Genomic DNA, 22,459 nt, shown 5'->3' with positions numbered 1-22,459 from the left:
GATGCAACCGCCAACTTCGATCCAAACTTGCGCTTGCTGCTTGCCCACTGTCCTGACATCAATAAATAAACGGTGAAATTGGCTATCGCTTTGTGTCATCTCACACTGGGGACAAAGCGTTAGGTATGTTTTGTCTTTGTTATTGAGATCAGCTGTGTTTATTTAGCCACGCTTGCTAAGCCTTGTCTCCGAGGATTTTAGAGCAGATCAGGGAAACACTGCAAAATACCAACGAATGCATTGCTCTCGAAGCTTCAGGATGGAAATGTAAACCAAATAAAAGCGTAAGTTTCGAACTTACGGGCTACATAGTGCACGACTACGACGTCATAAATTCGAGGCGGAGGGAAACCGCATCCACAGGTGCCACCATATTGACTTTTTTCCAGCGCTGCTATCTGCTTGCTTTTACTTGCCCAACACATGCGAGCAGACGATGCAGTGCAGATGGAGACATACTGAGCAGCGTTGCCAAAGGCCACATTCTGGGACTGAAAGGCCGGGTGCCAATGGCGCCTTCTAACTTTAATTGCGCAAACCAGCTGCAGAAAAATCGTCTATACATGGCTATGCTATGCTTCACTCTCTTCCCTCCTGCTCACCCTTTTTCGCTAGGCTGGGGACGATACTTCAGTATGGCAGGTTGTTGGGCTAGTTGGTTCATAGATTCAGCAGACGAGTTTAAACTGCATGAAGAAAACAGTAAGAACATAGAAACATGCACACACCAAGCGCATCGCGTATGTGCATGTTTCTATGTTCTTACGTGTTTGCCTTCTTGGCAGTTTAAACTTGTCTGCTGAATCTATGAACCAACTAGCCGAACAACATGCCATACTTCTGCGTTTCGTGTGTGTGCGTGCTTCTATGTTCTTATGTGTTGTCGTCTTTGCGCAGTTTAAACATGTCTGCTGGGTGATACTTCGCAGATTTTAGCTTGGCTTTAAAACGAAAGCTGAAGTGGTTTTAGAATTTGGTAAAACTTTGTTGTTAACAAGGACCAACATTAATATCGACGATGGCGTAATTTTTCCCGCTGTTGTGGCAGCAGGAGCTTTAAAATACGAGAAAGAAAAGTTCGTCTTGCTCCGCCCACGCGAACGCACCGAAAGTATGGGCGTGGAAATGAACTAACCGGAACTACATCATTGTTGATAGCTTTGGCGGAGCCATGCAGCACTGTCGTATCTTCAACCGTGGCCTCCATGACTAGTTACAGCTGAGCGCGTTAATGGAACTGATCGTGAAGGTCATGCTCAGCATCTCAAGAAGCCCTGCGGCTGCAGCCACTGCTTTTTGCCAAGAAATGCTATTTGCGTTCACTTCTGTGAACTCTTACATTGGTTTTCGAATTCAGCAGGGATCAAACTATGATTACACACTCCAAAGTCATTTTTGTTAAAAAGTGCTTCAGCTTCCCTTTAACAGCTCCGCTGTAAAATGCTGGTGCAAGGTTAAACAGCCACTCCAGGGAGAGAAGCAGTTTACGTGCAGTCTGTTGTCTCAACACGAGGCAATGAGAGCATGACATGTAGAAGGGTATGCGAGCAATTTCGTAATGTCTGCCGAGATAGTGCGTGCACCAGCGCCCGGGACCACACCCTTATGATCAAAGTTCACGCTTGCTGCTCGAGCAATGCAGCCCCCCCTTCCTCCCCTGGCATCCTTTCATGCTCCTTACAAAAGACGGGAGGGGCGTTTCCTCTCTGCTTGAACAGCAATTGACAGCAGGCCTCGCATGCAGGGTGACATTATTGCATGTGCCCTGCGTGCGACGGAGATGGCGGGCTCGTTTCATCTTTGCTTCAGCTGCATTCGTCGCCCCTGCTCACGCACTTTTACTCGCGGGTAGAATTGATGTTATCAATTTGGACTTTATATGGAACATGACGGCAATGGCAAAAACCTATCGAGACTATCCATATTACTGCTATCGCAATAAAATACCAACAGAATATTTCAGCCAGAACCTCTCAATGGAGATGTGAACAGTGCGTGAAACACACAAGGACGAGTAACCGACGAAGACTAGCACTCATCAGTTACTCATCCTTGTCTGTTTCACACGCTGTTCATGTCGCCATGGAATACCAACTAGCCTGGTCACACACCTTGCTCTCAATGGAAATGTGTTACCCAATCATGGATCGCATGACCAGGTCACGATGGCAACCATGACGGGGAGTACTGAGGCCCAACCTACAAAAGATTTCCACAACTCTGCCGAACTGTTTATATCTGTAACGTAATCGACACTTCTAATAATGACTTAAGTATTCCACCTGCAATGTGTAACAATAAAGCGCATTATTTACAGCCTGACTGGAGTCAGTGTCATGTGTACCAACACAGCTGTGGAAGCACTTCTCCTTCAGCAGCTGTCCCCAGGCAGTGCAGCCACAATGGGCACATAGAGAACTAGGTCCAAGACACTGTTTCGGTGCAACACAGCATGATGCACCTTGTGCATTGTATGTACTGGCCATGGCAGAACACTGTCCTCCCTCACCAAGGCAAATGAATTGGCAGTGCAACCAGTTCGCTTCATTATCTTTGTAGCCAAATGCACTCCACATCTCTGGGGACCCTCTAACCTTCCACGCAGTTGCTGCAAATGTGCCATCAATAGTAGCAGCGCACAACAGCAGCAACGGCGTAAACATAACTCCAGCATCCATATAAATGCACAATAAAGAGGGACTATAGCTCACACGTTCTTGCCTGATGTGTCAGAGCAAGTCAACTCAGGATTGTGTCCAAATGCTCAGATCACATAATACATAAAAATGCCTTGACACACACAGGATGCCCATTCCTTTTCCATGCAAGATGGAGCTCCATTTGAGTGGTGAATGATTCTTGGTGACATCATGGAGAGCCTGCTCTGACATCTGTGCATGTTATGCTAATTATGTGCATTCAGCACAGGGTCAGTATCTGTTCCGTATGACATACGCAAGGCATACAACCAGAGTGTCTCAAAAGGGTGTTCCTTCTTGCTATTCTGAGCAGATTATAGTGTACATATGAAAAATCTCCCTCCAGTGCTATATACAATAAAACTAGTCGTGCCGTCGCTTCTCCTACCTGAAAGAAGCGGCAGCACTTTCAGGCAGTGCATTACTGATCCACTCTTTCTGCCATTACTATCAAGCAAACTTATATTATGAAAAGGCACATCTCAGAACCTTATTTATGCCTTTTTAGTCATTCACACTTGGAAAAGTGACAAAAGAGAAATGCTGAGCAGTCTAGATCAGCGGTCGGCAACCTGCGGCCCCCGGCACAGCGTCAGAGCCCCCAATCTCCCCTTGTCACTTCCTATGTGAAGCCAGACACGGAAGTTTTGATTTCAAATGGGGCTTTTTGCTTGTAACCTATGTTTGTCGATTGCAACCTTGTGACATGCGTGCTGAAAATAAACATGATTTATATTTCAGTTTTTTATGTCATTGTCAATTTGTGAAATTTTTTCTCTTTGTCTGCCAAGCCGCCCCCCCCCCCCTCCCCCGTCTCTCCGCTTTCCAATTTGCCATCCGGACCCCACAGTGTTGGCATCACGCAACTCCGCCTCAAAAGGTTGCCAACCCCAGGTCTATATCATCATAAATGTAGGATTAAGGAATGATGAAGAAAACAACGAAGCGAAATAAAAATGAAGAAATAAATGAAGTAATTTATTTAGCTAAATAGCCCAATTTTGAAAACTGGGTGTGTGGCTTGTCATAGTTTACGGATCAGTTAAAAGGTCGTAGCCACAAGAGTAAAAACACATGTACTGGGATTTTTTTTTTAAATGCTGATCATATTATGCAGGCAGTAATAAGTGTAGATTGTTGACAGTTGAGACAAACATCCGCCATCAAGTTTTTTTATTGACAATCAGTTTCTTAATTATGATTGATTACGTAATTTATGAACTATACAAATTAAGAAGTTGCAGTAAATTATAGGAACCATCAAACAGGATTGTTTTCAGTAATATGCTAATTGCATGCTTTTTTTTTTACTGAAGAGACCCACGGAACATGAGAAATACCACTTGGCCAATTTGAGCAACATGAGAAATACAATCTGACCAAGGCTGACCAATAACTTTTGCAAGAAAAGTAATGTAGCACAAAATACAAGTGCTGACACTTTTTTTTTTCACAGTCTCCCAACAGTTGTTGGCACTTGCTCAATACAAAGAAATATCAGGGTGGCGAGATGTCTAAAGGTGGTGCATGGTAGATAAAATAGTAGCTCATTCACCCATTTTGTTTTTTGTGTGTGAGTCATTTTACTGTTAATTTATGGTGTAGGCAATATATTACTTTTTTATATATTGTGGGCTTTGTGTTAAAAAAACTATGCATACAATTAGCATCTTGCTGAATATATCTGTTCGATTTTCCTTAAGGGGGCAGATTGGTCTTTGGGACCGAAAAGTGGCAAAAGATTCCACTTTTTTTTTTCAATTACATCTTTTGTTTCTGCAATCACTTTTCTATCTATCTGCAAAATTTCACACCCCAGGAAGCGGTAATTTTTCAGTAATGTCATTCTGACTGCCCTGATCCTTGGTGCCGCCAAAATACAGCATCCGCAAAATGGGGAGCCTACTTCGAGGCATCTTTATAATTTGCCAGCGCCTGTGTTCGAAACTCTGCTACCAATTTATGAGCACCTTGTCAAAAAGAGAGCTTCTAGAAATGTGCCAACGGCATAATTAAAGGCCTTTGTTCATTTATTTGGGCTTTGGCATCCAAGGAACAGCATGCTTCACTATTTACGGTTGAAACTACAGATGCCAAGGCAGTAATGAAGTTCAATTGTGACAAATTAAGAACCTCATTAGGTATCTTGGTGGAACTCAATCCAAAACCAAGCCTCCGAAGCATCAGATGGATGAGTGAGGACAGACAGCAAGCGGCCCAGTCTACTCTCTAGTGTCCAGCTGGCACTAAATAAGGGCCACTACAATGCTAAGCAGCACTCACATTATATTTCTGGTGACTGTTAGCGTCCGCATTGCAAAATATGCACATCCCGATTGTTGTTTTTTGAATAAACTGTATGTTATTCATTTTTTTTTTTTTTTCAAAATGTAAGTTTATGACTGTTCAATCTTGAGGCCTCGATATCTCGGCTGCTAGGGCAGCTACAACAATAATTCTTTTTGGAATGGAAACCTGTATGTCTATAGAATCCAAGTTTGGGAGCAGAATTTAGAGCACGAGCCTTATTAATTAATTACTGATCAAAATTGTAACAGGATGCGAACTACTTTTCAGAATGGAAAGTTCACTTTGCTGTAAAATATTAAAGAAAGGAAAAAAAAGAAAAACTTTTTGCATACTTTCAATCTTTAGTCATTAGTCTATGTTGCCGTATCTTAAATATTGTGTTTAATTAAGCACTTTTTTTTTTCTATCGAGGCCTCAAACAATAGGGGGTGAACTTAAGGTATCTCAGGAAAAAGATGAGTTACAGGAAAAGTAATTACATATTTGAAACCAGCAGAAAAAACTGCACAGGACAGTGCAGTTTCATCATGATCACTAAATAAATAAATAAAAAATGAATAAGATGAGTCTGCTTGCCCCCTTAACATTGTCCGAAACCCCTTGACATAATTATAAGATTTTTCCATTTTAAACAGCCGGTGAATGCTGCTTTGCTGAAGTTTGCCAGTAAGTAGGAGTATCTGATAATCAGTAAGAATTTAATTTTAATAACGCCCTGATGTGCGAAAATACATACTGAATTTTTATTTTCTTTGCGAGTGCATTCTTTATGACAGGCACATTGAAAATCACAACATCAGGCTAAGAAAATTGCAGAATCTACTAGGTGAAGCATTGGCAATGTGCAAAATAAAGCTTTAGCCATGTACATTACAATACACTTACAGAAAAGCATCTGACCATAGAGTATATATCACCATGTCACAAAATAGAGCTGGCACAAGGCAAAAAATTTACCACATGAGCCTATATTTTATGTGAAAATGTAGCACAACCAGACCTATCCAAAATAAAATCATAAGTGAGAAGCGTTTGTGAACTGATGCTAGGAAGAGGATTGGACATGTAAAAAGAAAAACAAATTTTAGTTGAACACGAAACCTACTACTACGCACTAAAGTAACTAGACTTATACAGCAATACAGTAACTAGACTTATACAGCGGCAAATCTGGGGATTTTTTTGCCAAAAGCATAGTTCAATTATGAAGTATGCGCTAGTGGGGGACTCCCAACTAATTTTAAGCTGGGTTCATCAACACGCACCATAAGCATGCAAGCATTTTGGCATTTCGCTTTAATGAATCCAAAACATACTACTACGCACTAAAGAAACTAGTCTTATACAACAATACTAAATTCTGGGGATTTTTGTGCCAAAAGCATAATTCAATTACGAAGTGTGCGCTAGTGGGGGACTCCCGACTAATTTTAAGTTGGGTTCATCAACGCGCACCATAAGCATGCAAGCATTTTGACATTTTTCTTTAATGAATCATTTTATTCATAAATCCCCATAAACTAGGCTGCCAACATGCCTTAGACAATAAGCTAACAATGCATTAAAGACTAGGACAAAAAGACGAATGCAAAGGACCTGAAGGTAAGAGAGAAAGTACAAGTACTACTAATCTTAAATAAAAGAAAACAAAGGCCTATGGCCAAAGACACCTCGCTCGAAACCATCCAACATGCTAAGTATGTCACATTAAAATTTTGAACTGTCTAACTGTTGTGGCAACCTTCCGCACCAAAAATGGCCACTACAGTGATTTAGTTTCTTTCGTTCATATTAGCCAAAACAAGTGCAAGAGCAACTTGCATTTGAAAGCACAATACTGTTAATTTAAAATGTGAAAGCTTAGGGGTAAAGCGATCTCCCAAAACAAATGGTATTTTCAACAATTTTGAGTCCTGCTGAAATTTTCAAATAAGTAAGGGACTCAAACATGGCTAGCACCACCCCTCACTACCATGGCCATGAGTGGTGGCACTCGCTCAGACATCCAGGGTTGTATCTATAACGCATGCATAAATACCTAATAGAAGGATAAGAAAATGGCACCGGAGTAGCTTAACTGTGTTGGACCTATAATGCATAGACATGTGTTAGGATTCTACCTATCACAAGTTGTTTGTTCATCCACTTTCATTTTTTGCTAACCCTTTGAGGGTCAAAGACGTACATGTACATTATCCACTAACAGCCACAAGACAGTCCAAGACGTACATGTATATCATTCCTGTATATTTAAAACGCATGCCTTTTTCGATAATTTCTCTTGCTTGGCATGTGCTGCCACATTGTGGAAATAAGTGGAATTGTTTTCTTGCGCCAATGTCTTTCCATTTTTTTTATGCTTTACTACAGCGGTGCGCCGGCTAGTTTCGGTTTCATTTATTGGCCGGTTTCTGCTTGTGCCGGCAAAACTTATGGCTTTCCGGTTTGGAATCTTTCAAAAGGCGACCAATTTGTTACTCTCTCATTTATTGCTCCCCGTACGCGATTACGCCTGTTTCTGTGCAGGCACTGACTGACACAAACGATGCTGCTGTGGTTGCGTTTCCTGTTTCGGGGACTCACAAAAACCACTTCTGTCACGTTGGCAATAAAACGAACGATTATTATAGGTTTCGAATTCACTTTTGCTTTCCGGACGCGCTCACAACTACACAGTTTTCCTCAGTGCACTCACCTGCGCAGTTTGCTTGCGCTATGGAAGTGCACGCCGGTTTCTCTGTCGCAAGTGTCTAGTGGCGATTCCTCCGAATTGCCACTCGACTGCCGGATCAAATGTCAGCCCGTCATATGAGGAGTTACTTACGAGTTGAGATTCAGATGTTGACGAGTGAGCGACATCTCAAAGGCGTGCACAGCGAGACAATGCTGACTGGATAAAAAGTGGCTTTTCTCCCCCAGTGTTTCCACTTAACGCCACTTCGTGCACTTATTTTTGTATGTCTCTGAACTACACAGACACAAGCGCATCTAACAACTACACAGTTGTTAGATGTGCTTGTCCTGTTGCTTTCTTCTACTAGTCCCATGTTTTTTTCGTGCTATTTGTTTCCAGAATGAATTACCAACTCGCCCAACAGTCTATCCTTCTGAGTTACGTTTATTTAAATGCATAATTTCTTAACACTAGTATAGGTTTCTTTCTAGAATTTATCTTGCTGTTACTCACTAATAAACCATGTGTACGTAACAATAAAAAGGACTATTTTGTCACTATACGGTCACCCAAAAAAATTTTAGACAATTTTTTTCTTAAATAGATTTGTCTGAAGAATTTAATTCAGCAATAAAAAAAATACACACCGAGGGATGCATTTCGCAAGAAAAATCTACCCTCAAAGGGTTAACTGAGTGTTTCTATAACTTCAATTAAATAAACCAAGTAATTGATGCTTTCCTTGGTTTTTATGTCTGTTGTCTTAATATTGTTACTACATACGTGATTTGGGTATGAGCATCTGTGTAGTGGGAAACAGGGTGGTTAGAGTAGAAGAGGACGTTCGGCTAGGGAGAGAGGCCTCCGGTACGCGTCTGGGCAACACCTTCGCGTCTACCGGTACGTCGCAGCTCAATAAAACCTTTTGTAGACGTAACAGAGTGGTGGAGGTGCTGGGTACAGCACGTCAACGTACCACGGAGCCACAGCTGCTTGAACTTCGCCGGAGCCGTCGTCTTGCCGGTCTGCCGCCGACAACATTCGTCATGGCCCAGAGCGGCGCAGGTCAAGACTCAACAACCTCAACCACGCAAAGGTCAGCGCCGGCTGCTCCTCGGCACCACTATATTGAACCCCGCTCGTTCGCGGGCAGGGCAGGAGAAGATGTAGACGCGTGGCTGACGCATTACAAAAGGGTGAGCCGGTACAACTGCTGGAATTCCACCGACCAACTGGAAAATGTCGCGCTGTTTCTCACGGAGACCACCCTGATGTGGTACGAAAACCACGAAGAGTTCTTAACGACGTGGGATCTTTTTGCTGATGAACTCAAGAAGTGCTTTGGCGACTCTGATTCGAAAAAGAAAAGCGCGGAGCGAACGCTGGCTCAAAGAGCTCAGACTCCTGGGGAGACGTGCACCACCTATATAGAGGAAGTCCTGAAGCTTTGTAAGATCTTGAACCCGCAGATGTCTGAAGAAGACAGGGTCGGACACCTCCTGAAGGGTATAGCAGAAGACGTCTACAATTTTCTGATAGGTAGGGAAGACCTCACCTCCGTCTCCGCCGTCCAACGTCACTGCCGTACATTTGAAAAGTTGAAGACTCGTCGCATTGCCCCGAAATTTGGTAGGCTGGCCAATGTAACAACGGTCGCCAGCGTCGACGTGAGCCCGCCCGCCGACCTCGCCGCTACTATCCGGGCAATCGTGCGCGAAGAGCTACAGCGACAAGACGTATTGGTCGACGACACCATCCATCGTCCGCCTAGCTGTCCAACCTACTACGCGGCGCCGTTAGCTCCTGTGCCACCATCGGTATGTGTGACGGACATCAGCGAAGCTCGCACTTCGTGGCCACGTCAGGACTCATTCACGTCTGACCAGCGGTACGACCAACGCTTTCGTTCCGGCCCCGCCCCACAGAGGCGGGCAGTTCCCGTTCAGCAAGCTGGCCCACTGCATTCGGTTAGACGACACTTCACAGCACAGCGCTCTCAGCAGTGGTCCGGCGAGCGTCCACTACCAGTCTGCTACAACCGTGGCGTCGAAGGCCACATCGCCAGGTACTGCAACTACCAGCAGCCGCCGAGGTACGACCGATCATCGAGATTCCATCGGTCCGACTCTGCACGAGCCCCGACGTTCCCGGGGAGCGCATATCATGAGATACCAAGACCGCTACGAAACCGTTCTCCGGCCTCCGACCGCAGTGTGACACCACCACCGGTCCCTCGTGCCAACCGATCACCGTCTCCTCGGCGCCGGTATCCCTCGCCTCCTCCGGAAAACTAGTCGGCGCGGCCGTTGGAGGTGAGGTCGCTGGACAGTCTTCGATTTCAACCGAAATACCTCCTTTAATTTGCATGCTTAAAAACAAGGTTCCTGTGCTTATCGATGGTGTCTCAACAATGGCCTTAGTGGACACAGGTGCAACCGTGTCAGTGATGAGTCTTGTGTTTAAACGCCTCCTTGGACGAAAAATTATGTTCCGCTGGGACCGTGCTGATACGTTTCGCGGAGTTGGTGGAGATGTATTACAACCTGTTGGAGTCTGTACTGTGGCTGTTAGTTTGGGTTGTCAGAAATTTATTGCGGAGTTTGCTGTTCTCTTTCAAAGTACGCATGATGTAATTCTGGGACTCGATTTCCTGAAGCTTTGTGGTGCCACTGTCGATTGCCGCACAGGAGAGATGACAGTAGATTCAGCTGTTCCAGTTGCGTTTATAGAAAACCCGCCTTGTCAGGAAAGTACCCTTTGTGTGTCCATGGACACAACTGTGCCACCCTTGTCTGCCAAGTGTGTTCCTGTCGCCTGTTCCCCTGCAACCGAGGAGACATTTGACGCCACCGTGGAGCCTGTTCACCTCAGTTGCATCAAGAAGAATGTTTTAATACCCTACTGTACCTTGTCAGTTGTGCAAGGGTGTACTGGTTTATGGGCGGTCAACTGCTCCGATGAACCTACGGTACTGCCGGAGGGTCTCAAATTGGCCGAGATTCGTCAACATCAAGTATTCTCGCTTGCCATACTTGCAGAGAGCAGCGATTCCTCAGATAAACCCGATTTCGATAATCTTCACGCCAGGGACACCTCTATTATGGCTATGATTGACAAGTCTCTCCGCACCAACGAGCGTAATGAACTGGTGAGTATTCTGCGCGAACATGCCGGTCTTTTCGATTTCGCACAGCTACAGGCTCCGTCATCATTCCCTGCTTCTCGTATAAAGCACCGCATAGACACGGCATCCCATAGACCTCTCCGACAGAAACCATACCGTGTGTCGCCTTCGGAACGCGCAGTGATCAATGAACAGGTTTGCAAGATGCTAAAGAAAAATGTCATTCAAGAATCATGTAGTCCGTGGGCCGCTCCCGTAATTCTAGTCAAGAAGAAAGATGGAACATGGCGATTTTGTGTTGACTACCGCCGCCTTAACGCGATCACCAAAAAAGACGTATACCCACTACCACGGATTGATGATGCTATAGACTGTCTTTCATCAGCCTCTTATTTTTCGTCCGTTGATTTGAGGTCAGGGTATTGGCAGATTCCAATGCACGAGGAAGACAAGGAGAAAACGGCATTTGTTACACCAGATGGACTTTTTGAATTTAATGTGATGCCGTTCGGACTGTGCAATGCACCTGCAACTTTTGAGCGCTTCATGGATAACATTCTGCGTGGTTTAAAGTGGGAAGTCTGCATGTGTTATTTGGACGATGTTGTGATTTTCGGGCGCACTTTCTCTGAGCACAACACACGCCTTGGTCTCGTGCTGGATTGCCTAAGCAAGGCACGCTTGGTGCTCAACTCAAAGAAATGTCGTTTTGGGGAGCGCCAAACACTCGTCCTTGGCCACTTAGTGGACAAAGAAGGCATACGACCGGATCCCGCGAAGACGGCCGCAGTTGAGGCGTTCAAGCAACCTCACTCGGTTAAAGAACTGCACAGTTTTTTGGGCCTTTGCTCATACTTCCGTCGATTCATTCCTAACTTTGCCAATATCGCGCACCCGCTCACGTGCCTGCTTCAGAAAGGCGTGCGGTTTGACTGGACACCGGAATGTACGTCCGCTTTTTCTGAGTTGAAGTTCCTTTTGACGTCCCATCCCATTCTTCGACAATTCGATCCTCTGGCTCCCACAGAACTCCACACAGACGCTAGCGGTGTTGGTGTAGGCGCCGTCTTGGTTCAGCGCTTAGGTACCAAAGAACACGTCGTCGCGTATGCAAGTCGGTCGCTCAGCAAGTCCGAGCGTAACTACACCGTCACAGAGCAAGAATGCCTCGCAGTAGTCTTCGCAGTGCAGCGCTTCCGGTCCTACCTGTACGGACGCCCCTTTACCATCGTCACAGACCATCATTCTCTCTGCTGGTTGGTCAATCTGCGTGACCCGTCTGGTCGCCTTGCGCGTTGGGCACTCCGTCTACAGGAATACGACTTTACGGTTTCCTTTAAAAGTGGTCGTCGTCACGCTGATGCAGATTGTCTTTCGCGATTACCGCTCCCGTCGACGGACTGTGACGCGGACAACTTCGACACCTACATCGCACCATTGGACCTACCATTTCCTGATACCAATGCCTTTAGGACTGAGCAGCAAAGGGACGACACCATACAGCAGCTCCTTGCTACCGAACCACAATCATCGGCGACTCGCTTCTGCATCCGCGACGGGCTAGTGTACAAAAAGAACTACGCTACGACCGGCTCACGATATCTTCTCGTGGTTCCGAAGAGTCTCCGCGTTTCCGTCTTGCAGGCTATGCATGATGATCCAACGTCCGGTCATTTAGGCACAGCGAAAACTCTTAGCCGGCTTCAAGAAAGATTTTACTGGCCAAGAATGCGCCAGACGACGGAACACTACGTCTCTAGTTGCAACGAGTGTCAACGTCACAAGCGCCCTACAAGTGCTCCTTCAGGGCGACTACATCCTGTGCCGCCCCCTAGAACTCCATTCGAGCAAGTTGGGATCGACCTTCTTGGGCCCTTTCCGCGGTCTTCTAATGGAAATCGGTGGATAGTCGTATGCACCGATCATTTAACAAGGTACTGCGAGACAGCTGCCATACCATCGGCAACTGCAGCCGATGTATGTTTATTTATGCTCCGTTTTGTGGTTCTACGACACGGACCTCCTAAAATTGTTATCAGTGATCGTGGGCGACAATTCACTGCAGACGTGGTGGAAGAGATGCTTCGTGTGTGTGCTTCCACGTTTCGGCACTCTACACCATATCATCCGCAAACAAACGGTCTAACGGAACGAACTAACAGGACTCTCACGAACATGCTATCTATGTATGTCTCATCAGACCACCAGAACTGGGACAGCGTTCTACCTTTCATCACTTACGCATTTAACACCGCACAGCATGAAACTACCGGCTACAGTCCGTTCTTCCTTCTCTATGCTCGGCCGCCTCGTCATACCCTCGATACCGTCTTCCCGTTCTTGGACTACCATGATCCCTGTATATCCGAGATCGTCTGCCGTGCAGAAGAAGCCCGACGTCTTGCTTATTTGCGCACTCTTGCTTCGCAAGATCGCTCGAAGGCACGTTTTGACCGTCGACGCCGACACGTGACATATAATCGCGGTGACCTAGTGTTGCTGTGGATGCCAACTAGAAAACGCGGGTTGTGCGAAAAACTGCTGGCGCACTATGCGGGACCTTATGTTGTTACAGACCGTCTAAGTGATTTAACTTACCGCGTAGCGCGTCTCCATTCAAATGGCCGACGGTCTGCAAAGACTGAACTTGTCCATGTAGCGCGTTTCAAGCGCTTTGTTCCTCGAGAGACTGTTTGACTCGCCCGGTGGGCTTCGTTTGCGCGGAGGAAAATGTTACTACATACGTGATTTGGGTATGAGCATCTGTGTAGTGGGAAACAGGGTGGTTAGAGTAGAAGAGGACGTTCGGCTAGGGAGAGAGGCCTCCGGTACGCGTCTGGGCAACACCTTCGCGTCTACCGGTACGTCGCAGCTCAATAAAACCTTTTGTAGACGTAACAATATTATTCTACTTCAGGTTAAATGATGAAATAAGTTTACTGAGGTTTGTTTTCCGAAACATGAACGAAATGCAAGAGTCGATAAGAATTACGTCATTACACCAAGCAGTGTGGGATTGGAAAAACAAAAAGCTTACTACAGGAGTGTGCACACATTTACATACACAGTTAAACCTGCCTATAACGAACCTCCATACAACGAATTCCTCGATATTACGAAGTTTTTCTATTCCCCACCGTTACTCCATAGAAGGACATGTATTTGTGACCTCTATGTAACGAAGTGGCAGCGAAGACACCCTTCATATAACGAATTTTCGCCACCGACAACGTAGGGATATTGCCCCGAATTCTGTCATTTTGGCACAAGCAGGAGCCGCATGCATCTTCTGCAGTTGCCCCGCCGATGAGAGCATGAAGCGGCAGTGTCGCGCATGGTGCACTCGAAACCCTGGCGACTGCGAAGCGAGAGCGAGCCCTCGTTTGTGCGTGCGGATGTGCGCAAGGCGGGCAGGCGGGCCTGCGTGGGCGTGCCCTCATCCAGCCGCTCGCTGGCGCCGCCACGCAGCGTCACTCTTCGGTTGTTGCAGGCCTCTGAACCGCACCTTGTTAAAGGGCCCCTAAACCACCTCCAATATTTTTTCATACATTTCAAGTAAACATGCACATCGTGTGCAGAAAGCCATTACGATCAATGATGCCACACGTGGCAGCGCTACAAGCCACGGGCGCACCACAAATTCCAAGAAACAGTTCCTTCTCCTCTCCGGGCCCTTCCGGTCTCCCTAGTGACATGTGTGACGTCGTGTGTTCAATTTGTGATGCGCTATGCAGGCAATGCTGTGATTGGTGAACAAGAACCTACGACTTCTGGTTAGTCTGCAAGCAGCCGCCTGCGCTTTGCTGTTCCTTCGTCGTGCTGGCCGCGTGTGCGCGCTTTCGAATTGGCAACTGCGGCCCGTAAGGGCCCGCTCACGCTAGCGGCACGGCAGCTCGCTGTTTGCCGTTTGACGTTCTCAGGCTGCTGTGCACAAGCGATTTCGTTCGCACACGTCAGCCGTTCTTTGCTGTTTGGAGAAGAGGTCCGAGACCCACTTTCACGCCGTTCTCCGTCTGCCGGAGAGCGACGTGGCCATTCAGTGACGGAGGAGCGGTTGCCATGACTATGGCGCGCCGCGTCGTCTGCCGCGGGACGCTTCAAGCTACTTGCTTTCTGCTCCGCGTTTTTCATGCTAGAAGTGCGGATGTCGTCCATGTCGTTGCCAGGCATGGTTCCAGCAGTCAATAGAGCGTTTTAGTCTGCCCGGCATTAAAAAAAGCATCGCATAAAACCAAATAAAGTGTCCCCATGCTGGCGCCAGGTCAAGTAGCACCACCTATGGAGGACCAGAAACAACTAACAAACGTGTAATCTATGTCCTCCGAGCATTCGGAAGCGCCCATCTTGACTCGCTAAGCCTACAGCATCAATTATTTGACTATGTCTCTCAAAAACGGCGCCGAATCGGCACGAATACTTTGCTGTCGAAGCTTAAGGACATGAATCTAAAGCAAATGGAAGCATCAGTTTGGAGCTTACACGTTACAGAGCGCACGACGGCCACTTGGTAGATTCAAGGTGGACAGCAACTGCTTTTGGCATTGCGGCCACGTTTTTCAGAGGCTCGCCGGCGAAGCATTCGTGCCTCTGAAAAACATGGCTGCACTGCCAAAGGCGGTTGTCGTCCACCTCGAATTTATCAAGTGGCCGAAACCGTTTGCGCACGGCAGCATGAGAACAGCAAACTGCGAGCTGCCGTGCCACTAGCATGAGCGGGCCATAATGCGACTGCCAAATCGCTAGCGTACCAGCACAGTCACGCCTAGCGGTCTGATAAGCTACACGGACTGAATCTGACAGTGTTTTGCGATGGCTTTCACGCATCGCTGTGCGGTGCTTGGCTGCAAAAGCGCCGAGTGGAAAAACGAAAAGACGCAACACGTGCTACCTCGTGATGTCACCTTGCGAAATGCCTGGCTTGAGCGCATAAGATTTACGGCACAATCAAAGCGCAACAGTGTTCTACATGTTTGTGGACGCCACTTCGCTGCCGAAGACTACCATTACGACCCACGCCTGCTTCAGGAGTTTGGCTCCGGTTTTCTACCATGTTGGTGATCATTTGAAGGCATGCATGCAACACAGAGTTCATACTGGCACGATTCATAGGAGCATGGGCCGGCACGGCAACAACAGCGGTTAGCCGAGAAGCACGAAGTTGACAGAGTTGCGGTCGCGGCGACCGACCGGAAGTGCATGCTGTTTCGAAGAGCGCGTCAGCGATGACGGTATGGCACATGAGATTGGAAGGGGCGTTTGGCGAGGAGGGCAAAGCGGCTTTGGGAGAGGAGACCAGCCAACGAGAGGAGGGTAGCGATGGAAAGAGCGAAAGGATCGGTAGCCGCATTTCGATCATCAAACGAGTCTAACTCCACTATTACGGCACCGTTTCGAAAAATTTTCACGGCTATGTGTTCGTTGTGGACTCGTGCACAACTTCCCCAGCACAACTAAATTTCGACGTCTGGGTGGTTTAGGGGCCCTTTAACGTGACAGCAGGTGACGCCACTAAAAAAAAAAATCCTTTGTTGCATGGTTCCGTGTCATTACGCTTCGAGTTCGCGCCGCATATGGAGAGCACTTTTCTGAATATTCTGTGGTATCTGTATCGCTCGCTCTTTGTTTTTGACGCTGTGTGCGCATGCGTGGTTTCACTGCACGCACATGGAGCAGCCCCTGACGACGTGCAGCTTCACGATTTTTTTTTCTTTTTCGGAGCACCGCGCTTCACTACCAAGGAGCTGTCAGATTAGACGCTAGTGGAAACTGTCCGAAACGACTGATATTCGGAGACCGACTCGTCACGCGCTTTGCCATCTTGCGCCGCGCCACGGATTTGCTAGACCGTGGTCTCCGCAATTAACTCGCCGAGCCTATCTTGGAGGCCAATCTCGGAATCATCTAGATGATGACGGAGCAGTGTTGTATTGATGCCCTACAAACGTCCAGTATTGCCATCCTTCATGAACAAGCAATAGAGCAAAATAATGCAGTTTTTTGCCACTAAATAAATGTTTTGGATGAGCCCTGCCTTTCGTTCCCTTTTGTTTATTTGTGCATTTCTTTTCCAAATTTTCATGCTGAAACTGCATGTAATGAAAACCTGTTTAAAACAAATTTTTTTCGGGAATTTGTCAATTTCGTTATATCCAGGTTCAACTGTATTAAATCGTTTTTTTGAAATAAACAATGACCACCATACCTTTCATAATGGCGACGGGTACAGGTTGCTGCGCTTGTGCTGCTTGGGTCACCACCCAATTGGTCGTAGACCTGCTTCCACTGCTTACGTCCCGTGATCTGCAGCAACCGTATGATAAAAATAACATTTACACCACAGCATTCAGTTTACCTTGTGCAATGATGATACAACAACAAACATTTCTAAAAACATATGAATCGATTACACACCAGTGAAGACAGGATGCACCTAATTTAAAATGTAAAGCTTTATTCAATGTCATCATTTTATTGAAGGTGCAGATAAAGATGTGTGCATGGGCCTGATTGATGGCACTCATTTAACATAAAAATTTGGCCTTTAGCTCATGCTCTGCATTTCCTAAAACCCCACTCATTGGAAACATGCGCACAGAGTAAGGATTACATACTGTGATTGTCTGTAACATATAAATATTAACACTCAAGTTGCAAAATGCAAGTGCAAGACAAGACAGCCATTACAGCTCCCTTCAATCACCTATCCCTCACTGCAACAGGAACAGCTCCAAAAGACATACAAGGTAGAGACTTCGACACATCATGGAGAGTATTTTGCTGGAAAGAATTTTTGTAGAGCAAGAACACACATATTTCAGCACACTTTTCTCCAAAGTAGCATGCACAAACAAAATATTTTGTTACAAGGAAGTTTTACAAGAAAGTAGACTATTATTTAATCATAAAGAAAAAGGGTTAAATGTCAATTTTTTGAACTGCTGCACTAATTTTGATGAAAATTTCACGGATGGCTCATCTTCTTGATATTATGACATATGCCAATTTTCAGGACCCTAGCATGAATACAAAAAAAAAACCTACAGTTGTTATAATGATCAATCATCTATGCTAACTTGGAAAAATTATCATTTCAAAAATAATGAAAATGTACGTGTTATTTATCCTTTTAAGTCCTCTAGAAAGTTTGTAGTGTAGGATAAGGCCAGCACGTATTTTTCATGATGTTTCTGTAAAAATGCCATCCCTCTAAAAGCTAAGATTATTTTTTTTTTCTTTGTCACTGCATGTCAGACTACCATAAAATTTCAAGCAAGCACCCCCTCCCTTTTTCGGGGGGCCTGAAATAAGCTCCATGACCGAGCAAGCGCCCCCCTCCCCCCTCCCCTGTGGCCACTTTTTTTCAAGACGAGCATCGCTTGTGTAATAAGAACCACAAGAATGAGTACAGTGAATGCGTATCTAACGTTGTTTATGAAGTTCAGTTGTCATGTGGCCGGTCGTATATTGGTCAAACCAGTCGCTGCTTCAATGGTTTGACAGTGACGAGGGGGAATAAAAACAGTAAATAAATAAAGCATTTCATTGGAAACATGGATGCCCATTTTTTTACTTTTAGCGGCTCTCTTGCCGCCATCTTGACCTTCGGTCCGGGACCAAGCAAGCCCCCCCCGCGCTCCAAATCTGGTCGGGCTATCCTTCACTGTAAGGGGGGGGCACTTACTCGGCATTTTACGGTAGTGAATATTTTTTTTGTGTGTTAGGAACTACTTAAGGATGAAGAAAGTACCTTATCTTGTTCCTGACAAAATTTCAGTCCAGAAACAACCTTGTAAGCAGCTTTTGGCGAAGCAGTTAAGGAAATGATAGTTTTCCTAAGAGGCTCGTTCCACCCAAAAATGCGAACTGACAAAATGAGTTTAAAGGTTTCACAACATGCTATTTTTTTCAATGGTCCAAAAAAATTGACCAAAGTAACTTCCTGCATAAATACGACCTTCCTCATCAACATGACACTTTTCTGTGACAATTTCATGGAATCGTCTTCAATTTTTTGCAGCTTTCGAGCTGTTAATGTTGCTCACAACACGTGTTGGTCACAAAACGGACCACGCGCTGATCACAATGAACTCCCAGGAAAATGAACATACAATACGATTTTCCAATGTCACATTTCATTTCTGAATTTATTTTGTGTATATCTGTATGATATTGCTGAGTTGCTTTGTGTTACATTTACAAAAAAAAAAAAGACTCAACTTACTACATGTACGTTACTGTACTGCACACTTTCCTTAATTTCCATACTTTTGCAAAGACTCTTGCAAATTGTCTTGACTTGTGTTAACATGTCATGTACCTATAGTCAATGCTACACACTGTCAAACTGTAACAGAGGGGACCGGGCTTAAAGCTGCAGCAATGCAGCTTTTTTCCACCACCCCCTTTCTCCTTGCTGAGATGAAACAAAGTTTGATTTGATTTGAAAAGCTGAGTGGCACACAAACACAGCCAGAGTAACTCAGAATTGGCGCGAATGCGGCGGCGGATGGTCATGTGATACGTATCCGCCAATTTCAGCTTCAGTTCCAGTTTTCCACAGACTCTACTGTCGGCGCACGGCTCAAAATGTGCCTTTTTAATTTATATGTTTGCCCTCTGATGTAATCTCGACAGAAGGTCTTCTGTGACAAAAAAGCACGAAAAATAAACAATCTAACATGGGCATTCACTTCGTGTTCGGCTTCCTGCCCGCTTTGCAGCCACGTCTTGAAAGGGGCATTTCAGAGAAGCTCTCCCCAGCAAATTCGCGCCACCCTCTAGTAAAAGGAATTTTTTCATTCTTTTTTGCTGTAGAGATGACAACCAAACTTGGTGAGCATGTTCTGTAATGAACCATCCATCCAGAGCAACTCAAATTTAAAAATGCATATTTTTCTCGAAAATCGTGTTTTTAGCCCCACATTCACCCTTAAAGGGCCCGTAAACAGGCTGCGACTTTTTTTTTACACACCCCAAACAAGTTCGCTAATTCGTACAGTAGACCGCGGCGATCACGTTTTCCGAATATTACAGCGCTGCGCGCCGCGCAGACCCTTCATTTCGAAAAACAATTCCCGCGCTTCTTTCCTACATCTGACCAATCCTCATCGTACGCGCAGTGACGCCAACTCGGCGATCGGTGAGTTGACGTAGCACTGAGCTCGTCGATTGGTCTAAGCCAGGTTAACGTCAGTTCCTGTTCCCACCCCGCGCTACGAAACTGCGCCTTGTTTCTTAGCCCTGCGGTGATGCGGTTTCGGCCGCGCAGAATGCAGTTGTCATGCGTATGTTCCCCGCACTTCATGGCACCTGCACGCAGTTTGCCTTCGACATGAGCAACATGTGGAGGAAGCGTTCTTCAGTGGTCGGCTGCAAATCAAGCGAGAAAGGGGGAATCTCCGGTAGCTCGGACGGGTCGCCCTTGCGGCAAGCGGGGTTCTCAACGCTTTTTTCTCGCGCCCCTTCGTCGTCTTGGAAAGCAAGCAAGCATTCCTGCTGCATTGTGAACTGTCACAAAGGTTCAAAAATACCGAAAAGCCGAAAACTGCCCGTCAAGTTGCGGAGCACGTGCGACAATGTAAACAATAAACAACCAGGAGCTGCAGCAAGCGGAAGTACATTGCGACTGATCCCGCTCGCCGATGACGTCAATTGCTGACGTCGAGTCACGTTGCCGAAGTGGGCGGAGTCACGACGACGGGCTACGCCTTCCCCTCCCTGTGGCGGAGAAGGGTGGCGAGGCCGCGCGAAAATTTGAAACCAGCTGAAACGGATGTTCTAACCCCTGTAACTTCCTTATTATAGCACGCATTCGCAAAATTATTGCGGCAGCATGTTCACATAGCAAAAGTGCGCATATTTCCCTTCATTACAATTTTTGGACCTCGGGGTTGTTTACTGGCCCTTTAAACAAAAAAAAAAGACAACAAAAGCAGAGTACTAGCAGCTACATATGGCAAGAAGATTTACAATAATGTTATTTTTTAGCCTGCATCTAATGGCAATGATCATTATATAGATTTCACACGGTCATTAGCATCACTCAAGTTCACCAGCGGCAATGGCCCCCGAAAACCTTTGCTTTAGAGAGCAAAAATATGTCCCCAGTAGTGTTTTAGCTCATGGCTGTTCAGTTGTTAGCCAAATTTTTTAACTATTGTAATTCCAACTACAGTAAAATATCCTTTGAACAAATGTGAGTTAAACGAACTAATCAGTAGTAGTATGAACTTTTTTTTAAATCTCCCGCCAAAGCGCCACTGGACCCGATGCTAACGCATTTCAGCTTAACAAAATAAAGTGCAGAGCACATTTCAGTTCTACGAACATTTTGTGACACCATCCATTGCCTCCCCCGTCATATTGATCACAAGTACAATCACACTTTCTATAGCATAGCTTTACTGCGGCCTTCGCGATAAGTTCTGCCAGCGGTGCGCCAGTCTGACCCCTTCGGTGTGTGTGTGTGTGTGTGTGTGTGTGTGTGTGTGTGTGTGTGTGTGTGTGTGTGTGTGTGTGTGTGTGTGTGTGTGTGTGTGTGTGTGTGTGTGTGTGTGTGTGTGTGTGTGTGTGTGTGTGTGTGTGTGAGCGCACGCGCGCGCGCGCGTAAAGGCTCGAATCGCAATTTGTTAAGAGTTCAAAAGCATATGCTTAACAGTGGCTAATTAAAACAAAAGTTCAAAAGTAAACAAAAGCTGGCATACGTATGACGAGGCGACGGTGGTATGTCCCGAGCGCCAAGGAGTCGAGCAGTCCCGCAGAGTGCTAGTGAGTCTTGCGTCGGTTGGGATTACAGAGCAGTCTTTTCCTGGGAGTCTAGTTTCGCCACCTATGCATGGCAACAAATAAGTGGAGATCGACCAGTGTAACATACGTCCTTGTGAACTCCCGGTTGGGGGCCACACTTGTTGTTGAAAGCCGATCGCTTAAGATGAATGAACCACGATCCCGGGAGTTTTCTTTTGCCCCACTTTCTATTCCGAGCCAACGTCGTCGCATCGTTTAGGTCGAAGCTATGTTCTGTGCAGGGGTGTGCATAGGTGCTGTTGCGACTTGGCGTGACCAGTGTGGACACGAGGGGGCATTGTGCCCGGAGCAGTCAGCAGGACAAATTGATGGAAGAATCCACTTTATGCACAAGTATTTACATCGTTCGATCTCAGTGAACAGGCACCTGCCCTCTTCTGTGCGCCGAGTTAAATAACATGGTTGGGATCCACCTCCTCTTTCTCTTCTCAATGCGGTGGCCATGATTCCACCAATCCTGCAGCACTGGTAGGTGCATAATAAAAAAGCCCGCCCGAACCTCAACAGACAATGTCCAGTTGCCGACATAGCGCTTAGAGGTTGAAGATTGGGACCTCGGATGACCCTTTTTGGGGAATTGGCAGCTCGTTGACCCCACTTAGTCACACCTGGACGGGATAAGGCCAGAATGGTGAGAGAATCTGCACGGCGTTGGAGAGGCGACACTGCAGGTGCACGGAACGCTATTGTTTATCTCTTCCATCCCACTCAGAAATGTTGGTTCCAGTCGCTGAGAAGTGTGGGAGAACGGCGACTGGCGTCGACGGTCGATGCCGCCAAGGCAATAGCACAACAGTGCATATGAGGCGAAGCGTCCATGTCATTTTGTTAATAATTATTTTGTTA

General features: G+C 46.2%; 1 protein-coding gene across 1 annotated transcript in view; it reads right to left on the bottom strand.

The window, feature by feature from the left end:
* The window catches only part of LOC119379040 (AT-rich interactive domain-containing protein 5B), a 72,578-nt gene that overhangs the window by 11,465 nt on the left and 38,654 nt on the right, over positions 1-22,459 (bottom strand). The window contains exon 5 of the mRNA XM_037648179.2: positions 17,010-17,107. Within this exon, the coding sequence (XP_037504107.1) occupies positions 17,010-17,107 (98 nt within the window). The remainder of the gene's footprint in view (positions 1-17,009; positions 17,108-22,459) is intronic.

The sequence above is a fragment of the Rhipicephalus sanguineus genome, chromosome 1 (assembly GCF_013339695.2).
Source record: "Rhipicephalus sanguineus isolate Rsan-2018 chromosome 1, BIME_Rsan_1.4, whole genome shotgun sequence".
Taxonomy (NCBI): domain Eukaryota; kingdom Metazoa; phylum Arthropoda; class Arachnida; order Ixodida; family Ixodidae; genus Rhipicephalus; species Rhipicephalus sanguineus.
Note: the sequence above shows the minus strand (reverse complement) of the source record. Positions and strands in the feature narration are given on the sequence as shown.